The 24,712-nt window shown below is 42.4% G+C and overlaps 2 protein-coding genes across 4 annotated transcripts in view; one reads left to right on the top strand and one right to left on the bottom strand.

Moving 5' to 3' along the window:
• Positions 1-1,482: 1,482 nt before the first annotated feature.
• Positions 1,483-24,362, top strand: LOC137144984 (protein zyg-11 homolog B-like). Of its 2 annotated transcripts, XM_067535521.1 has the most exons (14): positions 1,483-1,639; positions 2,415-2,580; positions 7,177-7,931; positions 8,746-8,886; positions 10,001-10,177; positions 12,689-12,753; positions 16,947-17,046; positions 17,142-17,195; positions 17,372-17,533; positions 17,614-17,661; positions 18,282-18,479; positions 18,576-18,637; positions 21,037-21,134; positions 22,726-24,362. In XM_067535521.1, exons 1-14 carry the CDS (start codon positions 1,565-1,567, stop codon positions 22,914-22,916), a joined length of 2,292 nt encoding a protein of 763 aa, XP_067391622.1. In that variant the 5' UTR covers positions 1,483-1,564; the 3' UTR covers positions 22,917-24,362. The 2 variants fall into 2 exon arrangements, 1 of the variants encoding a protein (XP_067391622.1); XR_010917531.1 differs by lacking the exon at positions 18,576-18,637 and having other exon boundaries at positions 22,726-22,859.
• ECHDC2 (enoyl-CoA hydratase domain containing 2) overlaps positions 5,574-24,712 on the bottom strand; it is a 35,794-nt gene continuing 16,655 nt past the window's right edge. The window contains exons 10-12 of one of the 2 annotated variants that reach the window (XR_010917532.1): positions 17,596-17,680; positions 9,194-9,383; positions 5,574-5,955 (exon numbers count right to left, since the gene is read on the bottom strand). Coding sequence is in view for 1 of the 2 variants with exons in the window: in XM_067535524.1 (XP_067391625.1) it covers positions 17,633-17,680 (48 nt within the window). In the remaining variant the exon portion in view is untranslated. The remainder of the gene's footprint in view (positions 5,956-9,193; positions 9,384-17,595; positions 17,681-24,712) is intronic. The other variant, XM_067535524.1, reaches the window with a different exon arrangement.

Here is a 24,712-nt window from a genome sequence, read left to right on the forward strand (position 1 = left end):
CAGGGTGGCAGCAGCAGTACCGAAGTAAGGGGGGGGGGTAATGGGGCACTAAGTCTCCTGTGAAAAGTGATATTGACAAATACCACTCTTCACCTTGTCACCTTTCTCTACTGATGCTGCTGCCTTCAGCATTGGGAACCCAGCCAGTAGCCTCTGAACTGGGTGGCAGTGTATATATAGGTGGGGGGAGATGGTGTAAAATGGCTACAAAGAAGGGGAGAGGGTGGGTGTCTGATCAAGTAAGTTTTGAGAATCACTGCTCTAGATTGTGTGGTTGTCATATGTTCTCAGGTGCCCAAAATACTTACCTTTAGGCACCAGACTAAAACCTATGCTCTGTTGCACTGTGGTGTTTATTTAAAGTGGGGCCCTGCTCTGCTCTTGTAAGTGATTATGTATTTCTTATTGGGCGGACCTGATTCTGTACTTTATGCTTTTACCTTTTTTTGGTTGTAAAACTTAACTCTAAGGGCTATCACTAGCCCTTCGTTTCACACCAGTGTGTCAAGGAGGAGAATCGACCCTATGACAGCTACTGTTTTTGTATGCAATTAGCATTTTATGTACTCAGCTTGGTGACTCGTGTTAGCCCTCCACCCCCATTCACCTAAGGGAGGAGGAGGTAAATTGTTTCTTTATGTGCTTTATCAACAGCATTGTTTAGGAAGTTCTTTTTAGGCCAGCCTAAGGATCCTGGGGGCAGTAGGACTGCATTAAAGTCACTAAGGGCTTGCTTTGATGTAAAATATTTGCACTGGGGCTGCTGTACAAAAAGGAGAGAACCCACCTTGACTGAGCGGGGGGGGGGGCAGTTATAAAACTATATCCCCCCCCTTATTTGCCTTGTTCTTTTTGAGCTGTGAGGGGAGAGGGAGGTCATATTTGGACGCTTTCTCCACAGCCAGCGGGGCTAACAACTGAGTTCTTTCAGAATGAAGGCTGAAATCCTCCCCTGTGCCCGGCGCTGTCGGTGCTGGGGTGTCAAGGAAAACACGCATGAGCATGAGACTCTCCAAGCCTGCCTGGCTCGTTAATGTGTAAGGCAGGAAAGCGGTGAGAGACAACGGCACAGTTAACAGGCCGGGCTGGCTGTGGCTGAATAGCCGTAGCCCCCGGTGCAGTGATGGGTTTGAGGGCGCGTGTTCCTCTGCAGCGCACGCTGCCCACGCCGGCCCGGCGGAGTAGCGAGGACTCGGCAGCCCTGAACCCCGGTCTGTAGGCGGGGCGAGGAGAAGGAAGCGGCGCGTTCGTACGGCCCGCCCTCATGGGGCTGGAGGGAGAGACTCGGCCATCCATTGCTCTGAAAGAGCCGCCCTGGGCGGGGCTCGCCGCATCCACTGCTCTGAGCGCCACTGGGGGCCCTGCGCCGAGCTCAGTTAGCCCCGCCCCGGAAGTGAGCGGCTGGCGCCTGCGCTGTGGCCGGGTTTTCCCGGGAGCGAGGCGGGCGGGGGGTTGGTTGGTAGGTAGCTACAAGCGCCCGGCTTGGCGGAGACAGGGGCGCGGAGAGGGCCGGGGGTGTCTGCGCTCCTCGTCCTTCCCCGCGCGGGGCCGCCGCCCGCCCGCCATGGTGCGGTTCCTGCACGTCCAGAACCGGCAGCGGGCGCCGCCGCCTATCTGCAGCGACTGTCCCGCTGTCCAGGTGCGGGGCCGCCCGGCTCTGAGGGGCGCTGCGGGGGGGTGGTCGGGGTCCCTCTTCCTTCTCCGGGCCGGGGTAGCCGGGGTGATCGCTCTGCTGGGCGCTCCGGAGCGCGGAGCCGCCTGCGAGTCACTGGGTTCGGGGCTAGTCCGTTTCTTTCTGGATCAAGCTCTTCTCCTGGGGTCCAGACCTCGGAGAGGTTCCCGCGTTAAAAAAGGAATAATTGACTCTGATAAAAGGCTGGGGGCGTTTGAGTTGTCACGGAGGTGGCCAGGGTGGAGGTCCCTTTAAATCATGCCTGTTACACATGACACATTAATACCGCACAAAAGGAAGTTAAACTGGACTGCTCAGGGTGGGAGATGAGTGCATTTGATATAGGGGTGGAATGAGGATGTCTGGCCTCTATTAACATGCAGGTTATTCTGTCTGACAGTTTATCTGGAGGAGCATCCACAATCAGAAGCTCCCCCTAAATGGATGCTTTCTTGGCTACACAGCAAGAGCATTTTCAGTTCAGAGTCTGAGACTGCAGAACTTTTTCATAAAATTCCTGTTGATGTCAAGGTGTGAAGGGCTTGCAGGTTTGGTTCCTTGAGGTCTGCCATAATAAGTGGCTGTCTCAATCTCTGTAATGCTCCCCCGTTGTGATATATATCAAGTTAGCAGTGGGGCTGGAATATTTTGCCTTAATCTGAATTAACCGTTGTGGAAGTATTTTGGTTGGCTATCATGTGTCTTGTTAAAGTGTGCAGGGTTTTTTATTTGTTTATGACAGGCTGAGGCATCTCCATACTCTTTACTTGACATCTGCTTGAAAGCACTGACTGCTGACTTAGAGAAATTTTGTACGGAGAGACAAGATGGAACACTATGCTTGAAAGAATCTGAAAGACTTCCCCAAGAAGTAGCTGATCGATTGCTACAGACTATGGCATTTCATGGTAAGACAACTGTCTTGGGATCAGCAACTATAGATCTGGTGTGAAATCTGGATGTCTGGCACATAAGCCATCTGAGTATTTTTAACATTTGAAATCTTGGAGTACCTCCTCAAACTTTCTATTCCACCGACATATATCATCTGGAAATCTGATCACCGCTACCTTCAGAAAGTTTGTTCTTTTACCTTGCCCCAGAAGTAATTTCTCTTGTCTTGATTGCATCTTGTTTCTACTTTTACATTTTCTCTTATGCTTTTCTTAAATCGCAATTCTCTAAATTTGAAGGCAATCAATATTTCCCCCCACCTATGATTTCCCCCCAAGATTGTAAAAGATTTTTATCTGTGTCCCCTCTGCTTCTCTGAAAAATGTGGGAAGGATGGAAACTTATTTTAAAATATTAGTTCACAGCATTTATTTTGGTTCTATCTTTTATGAAGTGTTCTAGGAAAGGTAAGGAATGGGGGGGGGGGGGGCAATAAAAACATCTCTATACCACCCCATGTTAGAAATCTGATACATTTTATCTCTTTAAATCTTGCTTCTTTTTTTCTTTCAGCTAGTGATGACTCTCTCTATCTGTTCATATTCTGATTTTATACTGACTATGGAGGAATTTATATAAAAATAAACTAGTGAAATTTTACATTATTTTCATAGCACACAGGCCTATCAGACTTAAGGAATTTAGAGCAGTAAAAAGGGACTTATAATTGTTTGCCATCCTGTAGATTATGAAAAAGTTGTGTGGCTATTTTGCGTATTCATAAGATTGTTATCCTTATCTGTAGTTTATATAATTGTCTGATGCGTCTCATTAAGAGTTGGAACCTATGAATTATCTGGTTTTTGAATGGTCTTAAATCATACTTTGATTAAAGTTCCTTAGCAAAGTCATGGGAATAGGACTTAAATATAAAAGCTTGGGAATAATTACCAAATTTGATGTATTTAAGTATTGTATATTGACTGCAATAAGGAAAGCAAGTTATGTTATCAGCTTGTGACTTATTGGTGAACTGGCTCATTTCTGGTTAACTAATGCCCTACTTGAATTGCAGGATGACTGTCAAAAAATTGTGGCTGAGTTGCAAACAAGCTATGGAAAATTGCAGAAAAGTCGTAATGGACCTTATTATTTGTGGTAATAAAGTCCATTATTACTTTTCTGCGATTTTCTGCTGTTAGCTGCCCAGGGCTGAGAACGGGGGCCCCCACTGTCAAAATTGCAGTGGATGCCTAATATTGCAGAATATGCAACTTCTGCAATATTTCAAGTAGGGCCTTCTGGTTAACTAATTTACAGTTACATTTTTATGTTTTCCCTTGTTGGCAAAGTAAAATATGTCCCAAGCTAGTCTGGTCCTCCTCTCAGACCCATGTGCGTGGTAACTGGAGCCATGTGCTTCTAAGGTCCCTGGGTTTGGGTAGGAACTGATCATTGTCTCTCAAGCATACTTCTTGGTCTTAGGTCTGGTCTATGCTTAAAAATTAGATTGACCTGACTTCATCAGTTGGGGCTTTGAAAGAGAACCATAGTTAGGTCAACCTATTCCCCAGCATTGACATGGCTGCCTTGACAAAAATATTCTTCCGTTGCCCTAGTTACTGCCTCTTGGAGAGATAGATTAACTACATTAATGGAAAACTCCCTTCTGTTGAGAAAGGGACAACAACAAAGCTGCAGCATCATAGGCTGTGCCACTATAGCGGCTGCATTGCAGACATACCCTCAGGAAAACAAGAAACATTCCCTCTCAATGTTACCTCACCATTCCTTTGAGTCCTGGGTTTGGTCAGAGTCCTTCAGCTCAGCAGCCCTTCCTGTTGTCTGGATTTCTTGCTTCTGGTGGTGGAATGGCCCCCCCTTCCTCGGAGAAGGAGCCTCCTTAAATAAAGTATCTTCTCTTTTGCCAAGTGGTCAGGCTGGGCAATTGCAGCTCTTCCAGCTATGTGTTTTGAACAGGGGATTCTAGCTGCCCTACTAAGAGACCGGTTTCTGCATAGAGCCCACTGCCTTTCGAACGCACCAGCCCCGACTAGCAGCAAGCCAATTCTTCCATTAGGATAGTCATTCATAGTTCATGGCCCTGGATAACTCTGTCATTATTAGCTCCGTGGGAGGTATCCCAGTGCCCAGAATAGACAGACAGCCCTTGGTAGGATTTGAAGGGTTTTCAGTTCCACCTGGATGTCTTAACCCAAGATGGAGGTTATAGACAAAATAGGGTTCACAAAACAAAATGAAGTGTACAGTTTGACACAGACATATCTCCCAAACTGTCTAAAGGCTGTAACTACCAAGGGAGGAAAGGAATTATTTAGGGTAGTATGAAAGTGTGATGTGCAACAGGGTTCAGTCTTCTTCTTGTTCAATGTGTATGTCACCTGCTGGTTGAGATGGAGACTTTTGACCAGGGGTGTCAAACATCCAGCCCGCGAGCCGGATATGGCCCACCAACCTTTTTGGTCCAGCCCCTGGCGGCAGCATGCGACCCTGCGACATCTCGCGGCGTTGTACTCTCTGGTGGCGTCGCGCGGTGTCGTGCGCTGCCGCAGGATCTGTGTACTCTGGTGGCAGTGCTTGGAGCGCTGTGTGCACGAGACATAGCGCTCCAAAAGGCAGGAGAGGGACAGTGTGGTCTTGGGGCATCGCGCAGTGCTATAATTCTTAATCATTGGTCGATTCTTTTAATCATAAAATAGTAGTAGTTGTAGAAGTGAATTTACTGCAGTTTTTATATCACTGCTATCTAGCAAATAAAATATAATTCTACATAAAAATGGTTGTGCCTAGTATTTCAATTTATGGTATGTATGGCCCACGTGAAGTACATTTAATTCAAATCTGGCCCACCATAGCAAATGAGTTTGACGCCCCTGCTTTAGACTGTTAAATTATTTTTGGTTTGGATGTTTTAGGAAGGACAAGTATCTTACAAAAGGTAAGACAATGAGTATTGTGATTTTTTGTTTGTTTGTTTGTTTTTAATAACCTTCATACAATGGGTAGGTACTTCCTATCATGGGTTTTCTGACATTAAATGTTTAGAAGTAATAGGATGAAACTAAGAAAAGGACAAATTAGGATGCAGAATCATCTCTTAAAGTCAGTGGTGGAAGCCCCTTCAGTTGGGACAATTAAAGCAAGATTGACCAGAACACTAGGAAAAAGCAGTGCACAACACATGCCAGTATTTAGCTGCTAATATTCTAATCAATAGAACTTATACAACAAATCATTAATTAAAAATTCTAACATCATCTCTTCCAGACTAACCCTGAGAATTCTGTCTCGTCTTTGCTTCTGCTTGCTAGTTGTGTTTTTTCTTGATGTTTCATTGGTTAACATCATGGATTAAATGCACACCATGGCTGAAATGATAAGAAATGCATTTCAACAGATGTTTAAAAGTTATACCATACTTTCTAGTTTAGGGAACAACTTAAACTTATCTTAACAAAATTTTCCCAACCTTTCAAAAAATAATTAAGGCTTGATGATCTAAATGTTGCCTGATTTTAAAATGGTCCTGTTTAAATATGTATCAGACATGATGTTTCTCACATTTTTTCACATAGGCCTGACTGTGTCCATAATTTCTTTTCCTGTAGAGTATGTAGAAATGATGTCCTGATTTACTAGGATATAGGTATAGGGTTGAAATTTTATAAAGCTAACTAACAGTGGATGCTTGAATTTGAGGGACAGCTAAAGGACCATTAATTTATTCTTTCCCCTTTCTCTTGCTCTTCTCACAAATACACAGTTGTGACCTTTAAAGGGGAATTTTTATGGTTCTGTTAGCTCTCTAACAAGCTGGAATATCAGAGTGCGTATCTACCATTTAACATGAAAATAGAATATCAAGGAGTTTGTACTTCAAGTTATAGTATGGTTTTTACTCACAAATACTTATTGTATTATGAACAGTATGGAACATGATGAAGATTTTTAGTCAAAATAGAGAGTTTAGCAAGCTTTAATGTATTTAATAACCGTATTTCTACCAAGCACACAAAGGTGAGGTGCCTGCATCCAACGTAAAAAAAAAATGTATTCCTTGCCATATACGTGTTCAGGATATAATACGTGTTTTTATTGTGAGGAAGGCTACAACACTTGGCCAGTTCACTGCCATAAGCCTCTTTGAGGATTCAAAACATGAGGAAGGAGAAACATCAAAACATAAGGAAGGAGAAACATCTCATTTCAAAATCCTAATGCAGAAAGAGTCCACCAACAGAGTGCACAGCTGGCAACTACAGCTTTATATTTTAGGACAGGCTGAGTTAGTTCTCACTAGAGTCTTGGCAGCAATGATGACTTGCTGCATAATTTTAAATTGAGAGCTGTACATATGTGATGATTCCAGAATTGTTGTATGTTCTCACTTTCTTCCATTTATTTTTCTCGGTTACCTGCTCATAGATTGTTTCATTACCTTCTAAAAATAATCCTTACAGTTTTCTTATGTATGATTATACCTCCTGGCTAAAGTGTATTGAACATGAGGAATGAAATAGGAGCACTTCTTTTTTTTGTTCCATTAAGTTGCTGTCTGCTGTAACAGACTTATTGCTGTTTCCCAATAGAGCTGCTGAATGATGGAACCGTGGGCATTTTCCGAGGTAACCAAATGCGCTTGAAACAAGCTTGCATCCGGAAAGCAAAAATATCTGCACTATCTTTCAGAAAAGCATTCTGCCATCATAAGCTAGTAGAACTCGATGCTACAGGGATGAATGCAGACATTTCTATTGCAGATATTGTAAGCGGACTTGGTAGCAATAAGTGGATCCAGCAAAATCTTCAGTGCCTTGTGCTGGATTCATTAAGACTTTCCCTGACAAATCCATATGAAAGGTGCTTCAGTCAATTGTCTGGGCTTCGTGCTTTGAGCATTACCAATGTTCGCTTCCACAATGAGGACTTAGTGGAGATTGCTTCACTTCCAAGGTTGGAAAGTTTGGATATATCCAACACCTCTGTCACTGACATAACTCCACTTCTTGCCTGCAAGGATCGACTTAAATCTCTCTCTATGCACTATTTGAAGTGTTTAACAATGACTACGGCCCAAGTCTTGGATGTTATACGAGAACTAAAGTATTTGAATCACCTGGATATTTCGGACGATCAGCAGTTTACATCTGACATACCTGTCTCTTTACTAGAGCAGAAAGACATCCTACCTCACCTTGTGTCTTTGGACATTTCTGGCAGTAAATACATTACTGATGAAGCAGTAGAAGCATTTGTCAAACAGCGACCTGCAATGCAGTTTGTGGGACTACTTGCTACTGATGCTGGATACACTGAATTCCTTTCGGGAGAAGGAAACTTGAAGGTTTGAGTTTAAAAAAAAAAAAAAAAAGACATATTTGCACGCAAAAGGAAGTGTGATCTACTGGGTTGAGTGTAGGAAGCAGAGCCAGGAACTCTGAATCCTAATCCCAGTGGGGCAAAGAAAGAATGCAGGAAGAGGAACAAAGATACATTATTTGACTCTCCTTTGCCCCACTTTTCTCTGACTGATCCTGTCCTCTTAAAGAAAGTAACTTTCTAAGAATAATCTAATAAAGGTCAAAACAGTGTGTGCAGTTAACAGTTGAGCTTGTTGAATATTGGGGATAGGAAAAAACAAAAATTTTAAAAAGTCATTGATTAATTCAATTAAAAAAACAAAAGAAATGGTAGGGTAACATTACTAGTGTTTGTCCAGCTCTGTTCTGCCATCAGACGGATAAATGAGCAAAAATTGAATTGAGACAGATAATTGAGTTGAGGTGGGATTAGTTTTGTTTAGTGGCCATCCTAGATGCATTTATCATCCATATGGAGCACTAACAAACTGCAGTGTTGTATCTGAACTATTTCACACTGCTGTAAGTAGAGCCTGGACGGAGCTCTGGTTTGAGGTATTTGAACAGAGGGCTCTGTAACCAAAGTATTTGCCTGGAGAATTTTCTAAGTGTATTCTTAGATTAGTACATGTGAGTTATATTGTAGCTAGATGACATTTTGCTCATTGTAACCTTGCATTTTGAAGGGTTTTGGATGAGACATAATTTATTTACACAATTTCAAAAGATTCAGTTTGTCGAAGGCAACATGAAATTTTCCAGTTACTCTTAAGTGTATTAACTATTGCGTGTTCCCAGGTATCAGGAGGAGCAAATGAGATTCAGATTTCTGAAGCTCTGAAGCGTTACAGTGAGCGGTCATACTTTGTGAAGGAGGCTTTCTTTCGTCTCTTCACCCAGACGTGTTTTATGAGAATAACTAAGCCTGAAATCTTAAAGGTAAAAATGAATTGCTGATGAGAGTAAATATTTTTAAAAGTGATCATTGCTATAGTATCTAGGTATGTGCATATAAAAATCTGTAACCCATTAGGTACACACCCCAGACTCTTTACCTTTCCCTTGAGATAGCTAATATGCTGAGTGGGGTTATTTCAGAAGTAAGTACACTTGCATGAATAACCTAGGGTACTATAGTCTCCGTTCCTGTTGATCATAGCTGTTGCAGCAGGTAACAAGGGAAGAGGTAGATTTCGAGAGAGTTCATGCTTCTCTCTTCCAGAACTTTAGAAATTAGGACCAATACCTTTTAAATGATTTGGAGTTAGATGGGGAGCCAAAGAAGACATGCTTTGTTTTTGTTTCCTCCATTTAGGATGCTGACTGCAACATGATGAACAGGCTGTAGCTTTTGTGGTCAGTTCTAGGTAGAATGTGTTGAGTAGTCTAGCCTATTAGCTGTGAAAGTCTGGGTGGTGCTGTGACTAGGTCTTCATCTGGAAGGAAAGGGTGCAATTTTGTGGTTAATCAAAGATCACAGAAGACATTCCTAGCCACTTCTTAGGTGTCCTGGAGAAGCAATGAAGGACTGCCCTTTTCCCATCCCCAGTACTCATTGTCTATGGCAGTGTTTCTCAACAACCGGTCCATGGACTGGCACTGGGTCCCTGCGATCTCCCTGACACAGTATAGGAAGCCTGCGATCTCCCTGACACAGTATAGGAAGCCTGCGATCTCCCTGACACAGTATAGGAAGCTGGTCCCTGGTATTAAAAAGGTTGAGAAACACTGGTCTATGGGATGTCAGATGCCATCAATAAATGGTGCAGTCATAGATTCTGCCTCATCCCCAAGGTGTTCCCCCCGTTCACTCTAAGCATCTCCATCTCCCCCCAAATGTAGTTTGGGTCACCGTCCTTTCACATCTTATCCTACTGTACTGCTCAGAGGGTGTCCTGTTGGGTTTTCTTGTTGCTTTCGGTTAAAAAACTGTTTAAAAGATTAGTAGTCATAATCAGAAATTCATCATGACTTGTACAGTGTAGTATTGTGACTGTCTTACAAAATAAGAGAGATGAGATCTTATTACATGAACATAACTTTTATATTTCAGCTTGTAATTACTGGAATGAGAAATCACCCCTTGGACTTGGCAGTGCAGTTAACTGCCAGTGCATGTTCTCTTAACTTAACTAGACAGGGTCTAGCTGCTGGCATGCCTGTTCGTCTGCTGTCCGATGTGATCCATTTACTACTCAAGGCTGTGGAAAACTTTCCTGAACAACAACAGGTAAAGGGGCAGGGAGCACAATTTTAATTTCCTTTTCCTAAGAAGGAGGAGGGCTATTATATAAAGACAGAACAAGTACGTTTCTGCTCTGAGAAGGCGTCATCAGCATTGGCGTACTGATGTTTTGTTTAAATCAAATGAAATGCCATGATCAGTAGAAGAAAAGACCAGATTTGTAGAATCTGGGTTTTTCCCCTAATCTCTCTCTCCCGCTTTGCATCAGTACAGACCACACTGAGACTGGATGACTGGTGCTCTCTACTCGCTTACTAGTTATAAAATGTGTGTGCCATTCATTTGAACATTCAGATTCCTTTACAGTTTTAATCTTGCCTTGTCATGTTTCTTTGATCTGTATTAGCAGATTTCTTGTATGTCAATTAATGCAGCATGAGTACACTTAATTACAAAGAAGAATAAATAGAGAATAAGTAATCTGAAATACATAGAAAGCGGTCATCTTGATTGCATGAAAATACAGGAAATGCAGCTTGGGCTCCTGGGAAAGTCAGGTTACTGACTCGTGTTACAAGGCATGTTTATTATTTTTAATCGATATTTGTGAATTGTTGTAACTGGTTTATTGCAATAAAATTACTCCTACATTTTAAAAAAGAACAAACAACAAAAAACTCTGCTTGCATTACCTCTGCAAGTCTCCTGCTTTTTCTATGCAATCAAATGTGGAGCTGCATCAGAGTTGACTTCCTATGGGAAATCTGACTAAAATCTCAGTTCTCACTGAGACATTGGCATCATTCACAGCTAGGGAAATACTGAAGCAATGACAGGCGTTTTAAACACTGTACTGGAAACAGGTATAGTTAGTCAGTAGATATTTACTAATCTAAATTACTTTTCAAGCTAGCTCTCCTCTGTACGTTGTAGACATCTCTCGCTGTATAAAGAGACTTGCAGTATTCTTGCTGTCAGATGCGTTTTTAGTATTGGCATAATTTAAAGAGAATTATTAGAAACTTGTCTTTCAGCAAGCAAATTAAATTGGTCTGGCACCAATTCAGTCATTGCTTCCTCCATAGCCATTTGATTTCTTTAATTTCTGTTCAGAGACAGGAAATAGCAGTTCTAATACTTGTAATTCCACATAGAGAGCTGATGCGTAATGCTCTCTGTGTGGGCAACTGAATTTGTGGTGGCTTGAGTTCTCCCACTTATTCCTATTCTCTTGTAAGTCAAAAAAGCTAACAATGCTAGGAACCATTAGGAAAGGGATAGCTAATAAGACAGTAAATATCATAATGCCACTATGTAGATCAATGGTACACCCACACCTTGAGTACTGCATGCAGTTCTGGTTGTTCCATATCAAGAAAATGGAAAAAGTTGCAGAGAAGGGCAAAAAAATTATAAGGAGTATGGAACAGCTTCCATATGAGGAGTGAGTAATAAAGACCTGAGGCTGTTCATCTTGGAAAAGTGATGACTAAGGGGATATGATAGAGGTCTATAAATGGTGTGGATAGGGAAGTGTTATTTACCTCTTTCCATAACCCAAGAACCAGGGATTACCCGATGAATTAATAGGCAGTAGATTTCAAACAAACAAAAACAAGTACTTCTTCACACAATTCACAGTCAACCTGTGAAACTTATTGCCAGGGAACATTGTGAAAGTCAAAAGTCTAATTGGGTTAAAAAAAGAATTAGGTAAGTTCATGGAGGATAGATAGGTCCATCACTGGCTATTAGCCAAGATGGTCGAGGTCGCAATCCCTTGCTCTGGGTGTCCTTAAACTTCTGACTGCCAGAAGCTGGGACTGGATGACAGGGGATGGATCAACTGATAATTGTTCTGTTCTGTTCAGTCCTTCTGAAGCACCAGGCATTGGCCACTGTCAGAAGACAGGATACTGGGCCATTGGTCTGACCCATTGGTCTGGCTATTCTTAGGAGATAGCATACACTAAGTAATAGTTTGTGGCAGCAATATTCATGTGCTTTTCTTTAATCCAACCCATGCTGATAGCAAAGGCTGTCAAAGAAATGCTTTAGATCCAAAGCTGTGATACAGCGAACTGTAATCTTGTAGGCTGGTCACATTCTTGCAACACAGAATTCGTACAGCTGATACTGACCCTTGGGGAGAGGTTAAGGCTGGTAATGGGGATTTGGACTGAGATTTTACAAAGAGGCCCAACTCTTAGACTTCTTTGAATAAGAATTTAAAAAAATCTCACAGCCAGATGCAATTTAACATCTTCCCCACTCCAAAAACCTCCTTATATGATAAAGTTAAGGAACAAAACTGGACTCATTAATACCATGCATTCTAGAGGAGAGTGCATTTTCAGTACTGCAGAAGCCTTCACGTTGTTTTAAGATGAATTGTTCATTGAATCTCAGTTCCATCCATGGCTGATTTAATTGTTTGAGTCTATTAATAGAGTACATGGTTCCCTAATGTTTAGTGAACTGCAAAATTATTATAAAATAAAATATAAGAGAAGCCTGCTATAACTTCATAAAATCTTTTTCTCTCCTCACAAACAGCTGCAGAAGAATTGCCTGCTTCTACTGTCTAGTGTAAGGATCCTTCAAGACGTTCCATTTAACAGGTAAGTGACAACCCAATAAATTGAAATAGGACGTCAAGCAGCATTTCAAATGTTTGGTACAAAAGTTTAATTCTCTCTCCTTTTATATTTTATTTTTTTATCATAACTTTCACCCTTAAACTTTCTTTTGCGGCTCCTCAGTTAACTAGACTTCTGAATTGTCATTAAGCTGAAAGTAACTCCGCTGAAGCTGATGGTGTTACATTTGTACAAAGCTGGTGGGAGATCAGACTGGGAGTAAAATCTTGGCCCAATTGAAGTCAATGGCAAAATTCTAATTGACTTCAGAAGGGCCAAGATTTCAAGGTTCTTCTTTGAGTGATTGCTCATGTCCATTCCATTACAGGTGAGTGCATGCCACCGTGCACGGTTCCCAGAACTTTTTTCCCCTTAGCAGACCCGTAGGGCCATCTCTGGTGCCCCCTGGAGTCCTGCGCACATGACGCGGTTTATGAGGCACTGCTGGCCCTATGCCCCCTCGGTTCCTTCTTTTTGCCTGTGACAGTTGCTGGAACTAGCCTTGCTCTCTGCAAGTGCAATTCCCCTTGTTTGAACTCTTTGTTGTTCGAAGTACTTTAGTTAGTTTTAAGTAGTTGTTAAGTAGTGTTAATTGTAGTTAGATAGGAAGTCCCTGAGGGACTTAGGATGGCCAGTCGCCTGGGTTTAAGCTGTGTGCCTCCTGCAGGAAGGCTTTCCTGCTCAGCGACCCCCATGATCAGTGCCTTAAGTGCCTGGGGGGAAGAGCACAGGAAGGATAAATGTAAGATTTGCAGGGCTTTTAAACCACGGACCCAGAAGGACCGAGAGATCCGGTTAAAAGCCCTGCTCATAGAGGCAGCACTCCGCCCAGCGTTCGAGCCGTCCCGCTCCATGGCACCGAGTGTTACCTTGGTGCAGAGTGCACCGCCGGCACCAGGATCGACTCGGCACTGAGCAACATCCCCAGTGCCAAAGAAGAAGAGGCAGAGTGCGGACACTCCCCTGCACCATCGGTACAGGCAGGGTTGAGTGCGGAGATGCATCGGCCACGGCCCCGTCGAGTCTTCTCCAGTGCCTGCATCTCCGAGCAGTGAGTCTCCCCTGACTCCTGGGAGTGGGAGAGTGCCCTTGCCAACGCCGTCGACACTGGAGGCATTTCAGGCGGCAAGAGCCTTGTTGGCCTTGCCCACAGCACCTCTGCCCCCATCTCCGCTGAGGGAGAAGGGGCCGATGTCCTGGGGCAAGCCCACATTGGTCCCGCTGAAGGGCAGTGGAGATCCCTGGTATGGGGAGGAAGATCTCCTGCCGGACAGCCACCAGGAGTAGAATGAGGACGCTCCCCCAGCAGTTGCTCCAGGTCGGCGTCGTCGAACTGGCCTGCTTCGACTCGGGAAGTGGAGTCTCCCTCTCGGCGTCGACGTCGGTCCCTGGCACTGGAGGCAGTGCAGGCCATGAGGTGGCACCAGTCGAGGTCTGCCAGGCAGGGCTCAGACAGCTCCGGCTCTGCATCCACGGCACCAAGTTTGCCCACACCGAGGCGCAGAACCTGGTCACCATGGGAGGATTCGGCACCGAGGGGCCACCTCAAACCTGGTCGCCATGCGAAGACCCTGCATCACACAGTCCCCGACACGGAACCCGGTCACTGGAGTCAGGGCAGTGCTCCAGACAGCCAGTGACGTTGCTGACTTGGCGGGTAGGGCCATAGCCTCCGCCATCTGTATGAGAAGGTGCATGTGGCTGCAGTCCTCGGGCCTGTCCCAGGACATGCAGCAGTCTATTCAGGATCTCCCCTTTGATGGGTCGGCCCTATTCTGTGATCAGACCGATGCGAAGTTGCACAGTCTGAAGGACTCCAGGGCCATGCTTCGCTCCCTGGGCCTGTACACACCCCAGGCTTCCAGGCGGCAGCTATGGTCCCCATCTAGACCGTTTCAACCCTGTAGAAATAGGGACAGGAATAGGAGGTTCAGAAGTAGGAATCAACCCCCCAGCTCATCCTCAGCCCCCCAACAGGGGTCTCCCAGGGGGTCGGACAACAGTTAAATAGTTTAGCTCTGCCGTTTGGCCTACCCACTGGTGGCAGACTCCCAGGGCAATGATGAAAGGTGTTCCATTCAAGAAATGTCCAGTCGGTCACCCTAAATTCTGGCGCTTCCACTGTAGGATGGGGAAGCCCGCATCAGTGCCGACCCAGGCAATCAGAGGCTCTGGTCAGAGGAGGAGAAGCTCCTGCACAGCAACGTGAAGGAGCTGAGGGCCATTCGCCTAGTGTATGAGATGTCCCTCCGATTCCCGACAGCCAGAGTGGGGCAGGTGCTGACGGACAACACCGCAGCCATGGTTTGCATAGACAGGCAGGGGGGAGAGCGCCCCTCGGCCCTCTGCAAGGACTCCCAGGAGTGGGGAACGATGAGGCAGATAGCCTCAGCAAGTCGTTCCCACCCTGCCATGACTGGCTGTTGCATCCAGACATGGTGGCGATGTTCTTCCAGAAGGGAGACCACTGCTCTCCCACCCTATGTTGGTCAGGTTCCTCACGGTGGTGGAGAGGCTCTACCCGCAGGTCTGTGATCCGGGGCCTCCCTAGGGTCTCAACCGGGTCCTCTCAAGACACACGGGGCTCCCCTTTGAACCCATGGCTTCAAGTCCCCTGCTCGTGCCTTCAGGAAAGGTAGCCTTCCTGGTGGCCATTACCTCAGCGAGGAGAGTCTCCGAGCTTAGGGCCTTGACCTCTGAGCCCCCTTATACAGTATTCTATAAGGATAAGGTGCAGTTGAGGCTGCATTCAGCCTTCCTGCCCAAGGTGGTTTCCCAATTTCATTGTAACCGAAATAAATTTCTCCCCGTGTTTTTCCAAACCACACAGTTCGGAGGAGGAGAGGAGATGGCATCTCCTCACGGGTTACATCATGCATCAAGTTCTGCGACCCGCAGGCAAGGGTGTCCCTTCCGGGAACCATCACAGAGCACAACCAGAGCTCAAGCGCCATTGCCCAGCAGACGACAGAGGACGTGGGATTCGGCAGAGCTGTGCTGACGGCAGCTGACCGGTAACTCCTACCCACCTCCAAGGTATTGCTTGTTAGTCACCTATAGTGGAATGGACATGAGCAAGCACTTGAAGAAAACAAGGTTACTACCAGTAACTGATGTTCTTCGAGATGTGTTGCTCATATCCATTCCACAACCCGTCCCCGCTGCCGGGGTTTGCCGAAAGAAGGGACTGAGGGGGCGTAGAGCCAGCAGTGCCTCATATATCACGGCATGCGCACAGGACTTCAGGGGGCACCAGAGCTGGCCCTACGGGGTCTGCTAAGGGGAAAAAAGTTCCGGGAACCGTGCATGGTGGCGAGCACTCGCCTATAATGGAATGGACATGAGCAACACATCTGGAAGAACATCAGTTACTGGTAAGTAACCTTGTTTTTCTAGCTCCCTGGACATGTTCATCTCTTGGAGGAATAGGCAGTGGCCTTGTATCACTTGAGTGATTTTTTTTTTTTTTTTTTTGATCTGGCACTGGTGTTAATACACTATTGATGACATTATTGTATAGCAGTGTTGTGATAGCCATAGTAGTTCCAGGATATTAGAGACACAAGGTGGGTGAGGTAATATCTTTTATTGGGCCAACTTCTGTTGGTGAGAGAGACAAGCTTAGCTCTGTGTAGCTCGAAAGCTTCTCTCTCTCACCAACAGAAATTGGCCCAATAAAAGATATTACCTCACCCACCTTGTCTCTCTATTGATGATATTGGCAATTGACTGCCTGGAGAGAGGGATGGGTGGAGGAAGCAGAAGGTACGAGTGGAGGATTCTTTAATCTCTGAGTGGAAGAAGGGGAACATTTCTTCAGATAAGGAGACAGGGTTCAGTGGTAGTTCTCCTGTTACTAACAAAGGCATCACTCATGCATTAATAGTGAGTTATTTACTGTTGCTCAGTTAATCATTCTTTAGATAACCTTTTAAAACGAATGAATCCTTTTTAGCATATTTCTTGTGGCCTGATCAAAGGCTTCCATAAATTAGTCTTTGTTGTTGCCCATTTTGGTGGGGAGGATATGCAAAAAAGAGGCTTGTGCTTTCCTGTCCTCTGGAAACTAAGTATGTTTCCTTCAGTTTCCAGAGGCTGATATGAGAAACCTAGATTCTGAGATGTAAGATGAAATTTAAGTTTTGTATAACTTACGGTTAACTGTCATAATCTAGGTTTGAAGCTGCCAAACTTGTTATGCAGTGGCTGTGTAACCATGAAAATCAAAATATGCAAAGGATGGCAGTGAATATAAGCTCTATTCTAGCTTTGAAGGTATGTGAATTTGGTAAATTTGGAAGTGTTCAAACTTTTGTTTTCTAATTTTCAACAGATTTTTCAGATATTCATTTAACATTTTTTGCTTGCAGCTTTCATCTGAGCAAACAGCTCAACTTAGTGCAGAGCTCTACATCGTTGTTGGGGTGAGTTCACATCGCTATGTGTCATTCTTTATCCCCATGTATTAAACCCACAATTGTACAGCACAGAGCATGATGGGGCTTAAGGTCTTTTGGTGCTTTCATAATATAGATACGAATGTCTGCAACTAGAATCAAAGCTGAAATCTAGAACCTTATTTTTTGCATTTTCTTTACAGGAACTTCTTGAAATAGTTGAACAGAAGACAAATCTGAATGAAGTAGATACTACTTTCATGTTTACACTTAGTGCACTTTGGAATCTCACTGATGAATCCCCTACCACATGTAGGCACTTCATTGACAACCAAGGGCTAGAACTCTTCATGAGAGTTTTAGAGGTGAGGGTGTAACTGTTTGTGGCAGATTGCTAGCATACGTTGAAACTCTATTTAATGATTACCTTTGTTTGTCTTGACAGTGTTTTCCATCTGATTCATCTATACAGCATAAAGTTCTTGGCCTTCTGGTAAGAGCAGAATCAAGTTCTGTTTTAAAAGAAACATTAGTTTTCTATTTATTTAACTTTGAATTAAGAAATTACCTGGAGGGCATGTTGACTTGGCTTAGTAAAAAAAAGATTTTCTCCTTTAAAATTTGAGTATCAGCTTGTATCCTTATGCACTAAGCTTCTCAGCATTTTTACACTACACTGGCGGTTTTCTGAAAACCAGTTTACAGTACATGGATTAAAATAATAATGACCATTAAGCAGTCAGGGCACTTTCTTCATTACTTCAGCAGAGGACAGGGGAGCAAGTCAAATAAGTGCAAGTACCCGAAAGAAGGTAAAGGTCCAATTCTGCTACTGCTGAACTCGATGGCAAAACTCTTGTTGAATTCTGGATTGTACTCAAAATTAGGTAATATAACAAAATATATACTGTAGATCAGGGTTTTTTTGGTTTTTGTTTTGCTTCAATTTGATTTTAGGTATGGAAGCTTTCAAAGAAACAACTGTGTTATGCTAGAAAATGGGAGGTATAAAGGTATCCTTCAGAAGAAATGTATTTATCATAATGCTTATGAATGTTGTATATGCTGTTTACCTTATGCACACTAATTTTTTTCACCTATTCTGTCTTACAGAATAATGTAGCAGAAGTGAGAGAGCTTCAGTCAAAGCTAATGTGGAAGGACTTCATAGACTGTCTCAGTGAATTATTGTGTAGTGCTGAGATAGAAGTCAGTTACTTCTCAGCTGGGATTATTGCTCATTTACTAACTAGAGGAGAGCAGGCCTGGACACTGAATCAAACCCAGAGAAAATCTCTGATTGAACAACTGGTACGCTGGCTAAAATTGATACCCTAGTTTTATCCGAGTACAATATTTGTGCTGTTTACTGTAAATATTACAATACTTAGTTTTGTATCTTTACAGCATTCAACCATTTTGAAGTGGCCAACACCAAAATGTAAGATGGTAGCATTGGTTGCCTACAGGTAATGAACTCAGAATGTCTTGAAAATATTAACTTGTACTGTGTTTCTGAAGTTCGTGTACTTACTGTATTTCTTCACCATACGGTTCTCCTTTATGAAACTCTGCTTGGGTAGCAGATCTCTTGGACATGTTCGAGTAGGTAATGGAGGGGAGAAAAGCCATTTTGGAGCATGCTGAAATACTGTTCTGATTGGTTCTTACCAGCTAAAATAGCAAATACCATTCTCTGGAACCAGATTTGAGTCCTACACTTTGAACTTCAACATCTCAAGCTTTTTTTTTTTTTAGGCGCATATGAATTGCTATACTGCATTACACTAGTGGCTTACAGTCTAGTATCCTGTCTGTGAGAGTATCCAGTACTTACCAGATGTTTCAGAGGAAGGTGCAAGAAACCCCAGAACTGAACATGTATAGAATAATTGACCTGTTAAAGAATGTTTCTGCCTAACTTTCATCAGTTAGAAATTGGCTTACGTCCTGAAGCATGTGGTTTTAGCTCTTTAAAATAATAATAAAACCCATAACCTAATGTAGTTGTGGATGCTCCCATTACCCGTATGGGTGTCTAAATTTTTATAAATCCTACTAAGCCGTTGGCCTCTCATTAATGAGTTCCATAGGTAGCTTTTGTTGAGGTTTTTTTGTTTCTATTTTTTCATTTTCCTTGTATCAGTGTTAAAATTCATGGTTTTCAGTTCTGTCCTCTTGTTTTCTTATTTAGAATATAAATAGGAACATAATTTTTTTCAATATACCATTAATTATTTTATATATCTTTATCCCTTCTTGTTCATTTACAGTCTAAACTAAACAGTCCCTATCTCTTCCTGTATGGAAGTCTTTCCATGCTGCTCATCACCTCTGACCTATTTACAGAATCGTAGAAATGTAGGGCTAGAAGGGACCTTAAGAGGTCATATAGTCCAGCCCCCTGAGCTGAAGCAGGACCAAGTAAACTAGACCATCCCTGACAGGTGTTTGTCTAATTTGTTCTTAAAGACCTCTGATGATGATGTGGATTCTACAGCCTCCTTTGGAAGCCTATTCCAGAGCTTGAACGATCCAAGTTTTTCCTAATATCTAATCTAAATCTCCTTTGCTGCAGATTAAGCCCATTACTTTTTGTCCTACCTTTAGTGGACATGGAGAACAATTGATCACCGTCCTTATTATAACAGCCCTTAACATATTTGAAGACTATTATCAGGTCCCTCCTCTGGCTTCTTTTCTCAAGATTAAGTATGCCCAATTTTTTTAACCTTTCCTCATAGGTCAGATTTTCTAAACCTTATTTCATTTTTGTTGCTCTTCTCTGGACTCTCTCCAAATAGTCCACATCTTTCTAAAATGTGGTGCTTAAAACTGATCACAGTACTGCTGCTCAGGCCTCACCAGTGCCAAGAGTAGTGGGACAGTTCTCTCCTCTGTCCTACATTCTCTGTAACTTGAAGTCTTTAAATCATGATTTGAGGACTTCAGTAACTCAACCAAAGGTTAGGGGTTTATTACAGAGGTGGGTGGGTGAGGTTCTGTGGCCTGGAATGTGCAGGAGGTCCGACTACATGATCATGATGGTCCCTTCTGGCTTTAAAATCTGAGTCTATATGATATTTCTGTTAATACATCCCAGAATACTAGCCTTTTTTTCCCCCCCAACTGTGACCACATTTAGACTACATCTAGATCGCATTTCCTTAGTTTGCTTATGAGAAGGTCACATAGGACTGTGTCAAAAGCCTTATTATAAAATCAAGATGTATCATGTCTGCTTCCCCCTGCCCGCCCCCATCCACTACGCCAGTAATCCTGTCTAAAGAGGAAAATTAGGTTGGTTTGGCACAATTTGTTCTTGTCAAATTACGTTAGCAATTACTTCTTACCTTGTTATCCTCTAGGTGCTTACAAATCAATGGTTTAATAATTAGTTCCACTATCATTCCAGGTATCAAAGTTAGGCTGACTGTTCTATCATTCCCTGCGTCCTCTTGGTTCCCCCTTTTAGAGATGTTTGCCCTTTTCCAGTCATCTGGAACCTCACCCATCCTCCATGAGTTCTGGAAGATAATTGCTTATGAAACATTTCTATTGCTGCTGCTATTAGAGAGTGACTAGAATGGGCCACATTATCCCAGAGGAGGGTGTATCATTGACTTCCATAATAGTATTATAATATCTTCAGTAGTACTTCCTATCCCATTTGATACACAGCCTCCCTCTTTAGTCACTTTTTTGACTGCCACGCTTGAATGTTTCCTGAGTGTTTATAGTAGAATCCAATAATGTGAATGAGAATACCTAAAGCTTAACATGCAGTGACCACATACTTACTCTGAAATAAAGGTATCTGGTATCACCATGACTTTACTGAAAATATATTTCTCTTTTTAACCCATAGATCCTTCACTCCTTTCTATCCATTACTTGACTGCTTCACGATATCTGGGGTTCAGCTGTGGGCAGTGTGGGCCATTCAGCATGTCTGCTGCAAAACTCGTATGTATTCAACTTTACAGTTTAATCTTTTAAAATGAAATTTGATGGTTCTCATGTTCACCTGTAAGCCTGTTGGATAAGTTTAACTCTTCATTCTTTGCTGTAGCTGCGAACTCTTATTCATTTAGGGTTTATTTTGGATATTAAACAGTATTCTCATTACATTCAATAACTCAAAACATTGTAACAACTTTGGATACAGTACATTGGTTTTTAAAGTGATCTGTCTTTGGGGACAATAGGATAGTAAATAAAATGGCCAGTCAGGATGAATTTTCTTTTATATAAATCTCACAAGTAAATAATGCAATTCTGCAAACAATGCATTCTCTTTAAATTGAAAAATCAATCCCTTAAGAGTTCACAGATATATTGTAACTAATGATTCTCATTGCTTGCTTTGTTTTTTCATGTGTGAGTTGGTGCATGTCATCCCTACCCATCACGTTGTTTTTGGGACATTGCCATTTTGCTCCTGAGCATTTCCTAAGGTTTTCTCCATACTGTCATACTGAATGCTAATTTTAAAGAAATTGCATTTAGGCTGTTTTTATGAGGATTACTTCTGTGCAGGGGAGCAGTAACCTAAAGTATTTGAGATGTGTTCATTTTGATATCCAAAATGTTTGGAAATTTATAATGTGTGGTATGTATACCAAGTTTCTACCTTTAAAGTGGGGGTAATGGCAGGATACTTGCTCTCAGGATCTGTGAGAGATGGGATCTGTGGCAACATTATACTATAGGAGTTGCAGTGAGTTGAAAAAGAGGATATAATTGAAACTGCTATTGAGCCAATGCCCCGACGTGTGTTCATTTCACTGTTCTGTTGGAGGTTCTCTGGGTTAGAGGAAACTTTAAAACTAAAGTCCTGACCTTATTTTTAAAAAAATTCTGTAATCTTCTTCAGAATAGGGTTTGACTTAATATTTCCTACAGTGTCAGTCTGGATGCTGTATTCATGTTCTCTTCCTGCCCTAAACTGTTGTGTAGCATCCTATATGCCTTATAGCACCTCAGAGGCAGCTCTAGCAGTGCGGAGTGAAGTGGTCTTTATAAATCTATAGTAGTTTATAAATTTGTAAAGGGGATTGTGGACTACAAAATCACATATAATGTACATCAAATAATTAAACAATCAAAGAGCAGTAGTGTATAGTCAGCCAATCTGCATATGTATGAACTAAAGTCAATGTCTAATTAGTAGCCTGTTTACAACTCAGTTTTTAATAAACTAGTTTGATTCAAAATCCTGTTTATCTGGGAAATGCTGACCCTCCCCTTTATACTCACCATTCTTAGAGTAATAAAATTATTCCCCAAAGCACTTCCTGTTAGCCTTATTCAGAAGTCGTCATAATGGGAACAGTCAGTCAGTCCATTGCTGAGTGCTATTTAAAATCCTATCTTAATATTGTGCATGTCCATTTAACTGCATCACAAAGTATGTAGTCTAAATATTGGCTGGAGTAAGAGGCAGTGTAACTGTATTTAGTTAACACTTGGAATTTTTCTCCTAATGTAAGTTGCCATTTTGGCACTCTCTTAGCAAAGTCTCTAATAAAGACAAACTCTCTTGCTTTCATTTCAGCTGCCAGGTACTGTAGCATGTTAATTGAAGAAGGTGGATTGCAGCACTTATATGACATCAAAGAAAACAATCAGACTGATCCAGACGTCCTGCGAATCAACACTGAGATACTAGATAGTGTAGAGATGCACATGATGTACTATGGGAGACCAAAGTGTTTAAAGAAGCCACAAAGCAAAGCAAATGGATAGCTGTAGGTATAACTAACTGTAATTTTTCCTTTGTTATAACATTCACAAACTGTACTGGGAATATCTGGTGCTATTGATCATGGCCTAAGATGGTCATTCCTATAAGATTACTGCTACTTGCACTGAGGAGGACTTGTACAGCCAGAGTCCTCAAGGAATGGCTCATTTTGTGACTTGACTTCTGAGGCAGGACATGAGGCTTTGGGATAGATTTTTAAGAGTATTTAAGGGTGCCTAAAGATGCAGATAGGTGTGTAGATTCTTCTGAAAATCCCACTAGACGCTTATCTGCATCTTCAGGTGCCTAAATACATTTACAAATCTGGTCCTTCACCCCTTCAGTTACTATTTGGAAGCTGCTCCCGTTTGATTTGTCAGGCAGAGCATGAACAGAACATTATGTGCTTACAAGTCAGCATTTTTTCACTCAAGTCTTTGTGCTCACTTCTCATTATGACCAAAGTGTGCCAATTCAAGGGCCATCCCCAACTGAGTCTTCAAAATCACTTGTTCTGTTTCTTGTAAGTGATGTCCCAGTTCTACTCTTGCTAACACTGGACACTATCCTATTCTTTCCACGCTGCATCAACAATAACGGGATCAGCTTCACTGGAGGTATGCAACAGGAACGGGCAGGAGACACTTTAAAAATTAATCCAAAATTAGGAGTAGAGAGCCTCTGCATCCCTTCCACCCCACCCCACCCCTCAAAAAACAACCCAAATCAAACAAAACTCAGTGGGCAAGAAAATACCTGTTCCCAATATAGTACCCAGAATATTTGGTCTCCTTACAGAAAGACGACCGCTTGCTTTAGTGTTTCCAAATTTTGTCTTTAGCAGTGCACACACTTCCCATTGACTTTTAGTGGGAGTGAAATACTAGTCTTGGGAGAGTAGAATTTGGCTGTTGTGCAGTGAATTATATCCTGAAAGAATTATAGTGCAAAATATCGCCAACATTGTGTGTAAAGCCCTGTGTAAATCTCATTGCTATGAAATTGTAAATTAAATTTTTTTTAACTATAAAGGGAATCTTCCAAAGGATTTTTAAAGTTTTCATATAATAAAATATAAAAGCAGGTCTAAGAATAGCACTTACATGTGTGGAAATTGGAGTTCTGTTGAACAATGGAGACTGAACAACATGCAAGTATCTTGATTAAAGTGTAATTGCTGAAGTAAATGGTGCCATAAATTCAGATTTCTGTTGTTTCAGTGTTCCATAAGTGTCAACTTTCTGGAAAGAATATGTGGATGAGGGACCCCTAAGAGGTTGCTCTCTATTGGCTGAGTACTGGGAAATTCCAGCATGGTTTCCCTACCCAACTCATCCCTCCTTTTTTTAATTCAAATCAAAGTACAGTAAAAATACATCACACTTACATGGTGATGCTGGATGTTTTGCACATTTATGGTTACCAAGGCAGCGAAGTAAATTTGATAAAATTCACTTTTGTCTCACTGTTTATGCTTTGTTCATTTTTTGCATTGTTCAGGTGAGTCAGCTTTCACTTTCAGCTTGTTAGAAATCTAAGTATTGTAGCACTAGTAGTGCAGGGCATTCTTCAATAATTTCAGTTAAGCCAGGTAAAGCCTTCCACTTGTTGAGATTCTTTAATTAAATTAATTTGGGGGTAGTTTTTAAATTCTGGAGCTCTGCTCCTAGGAGCTATTGTGGCAGTTTCAAACACCTAGCTAGGAAGAAGGGAACTATCAATTTGTGGACTCCTTTTATTTAGCTGTCTTTTAGCTGCCTACTATTAACTATATATTCCAGCTCTTGGCTTATACTCC

The sequence above is a fragment of the Emydura macquarii genome, unplaced genomic scaffold, assembly GCF_026122565.2.
Source record: "Emydura macquarii macquarii isolate MOO-44397 ecotype Brisbane River unplaced genomic scaffold, CSIRO-AGI_Emac_v2 contig_3506, whole genome shotgun sequence".
Classification (NCBI taxonomy): Eukaryota; Metazoa; Chordata; order Testudines; family Chelidae; genus Emydura; species Emydura macquarii.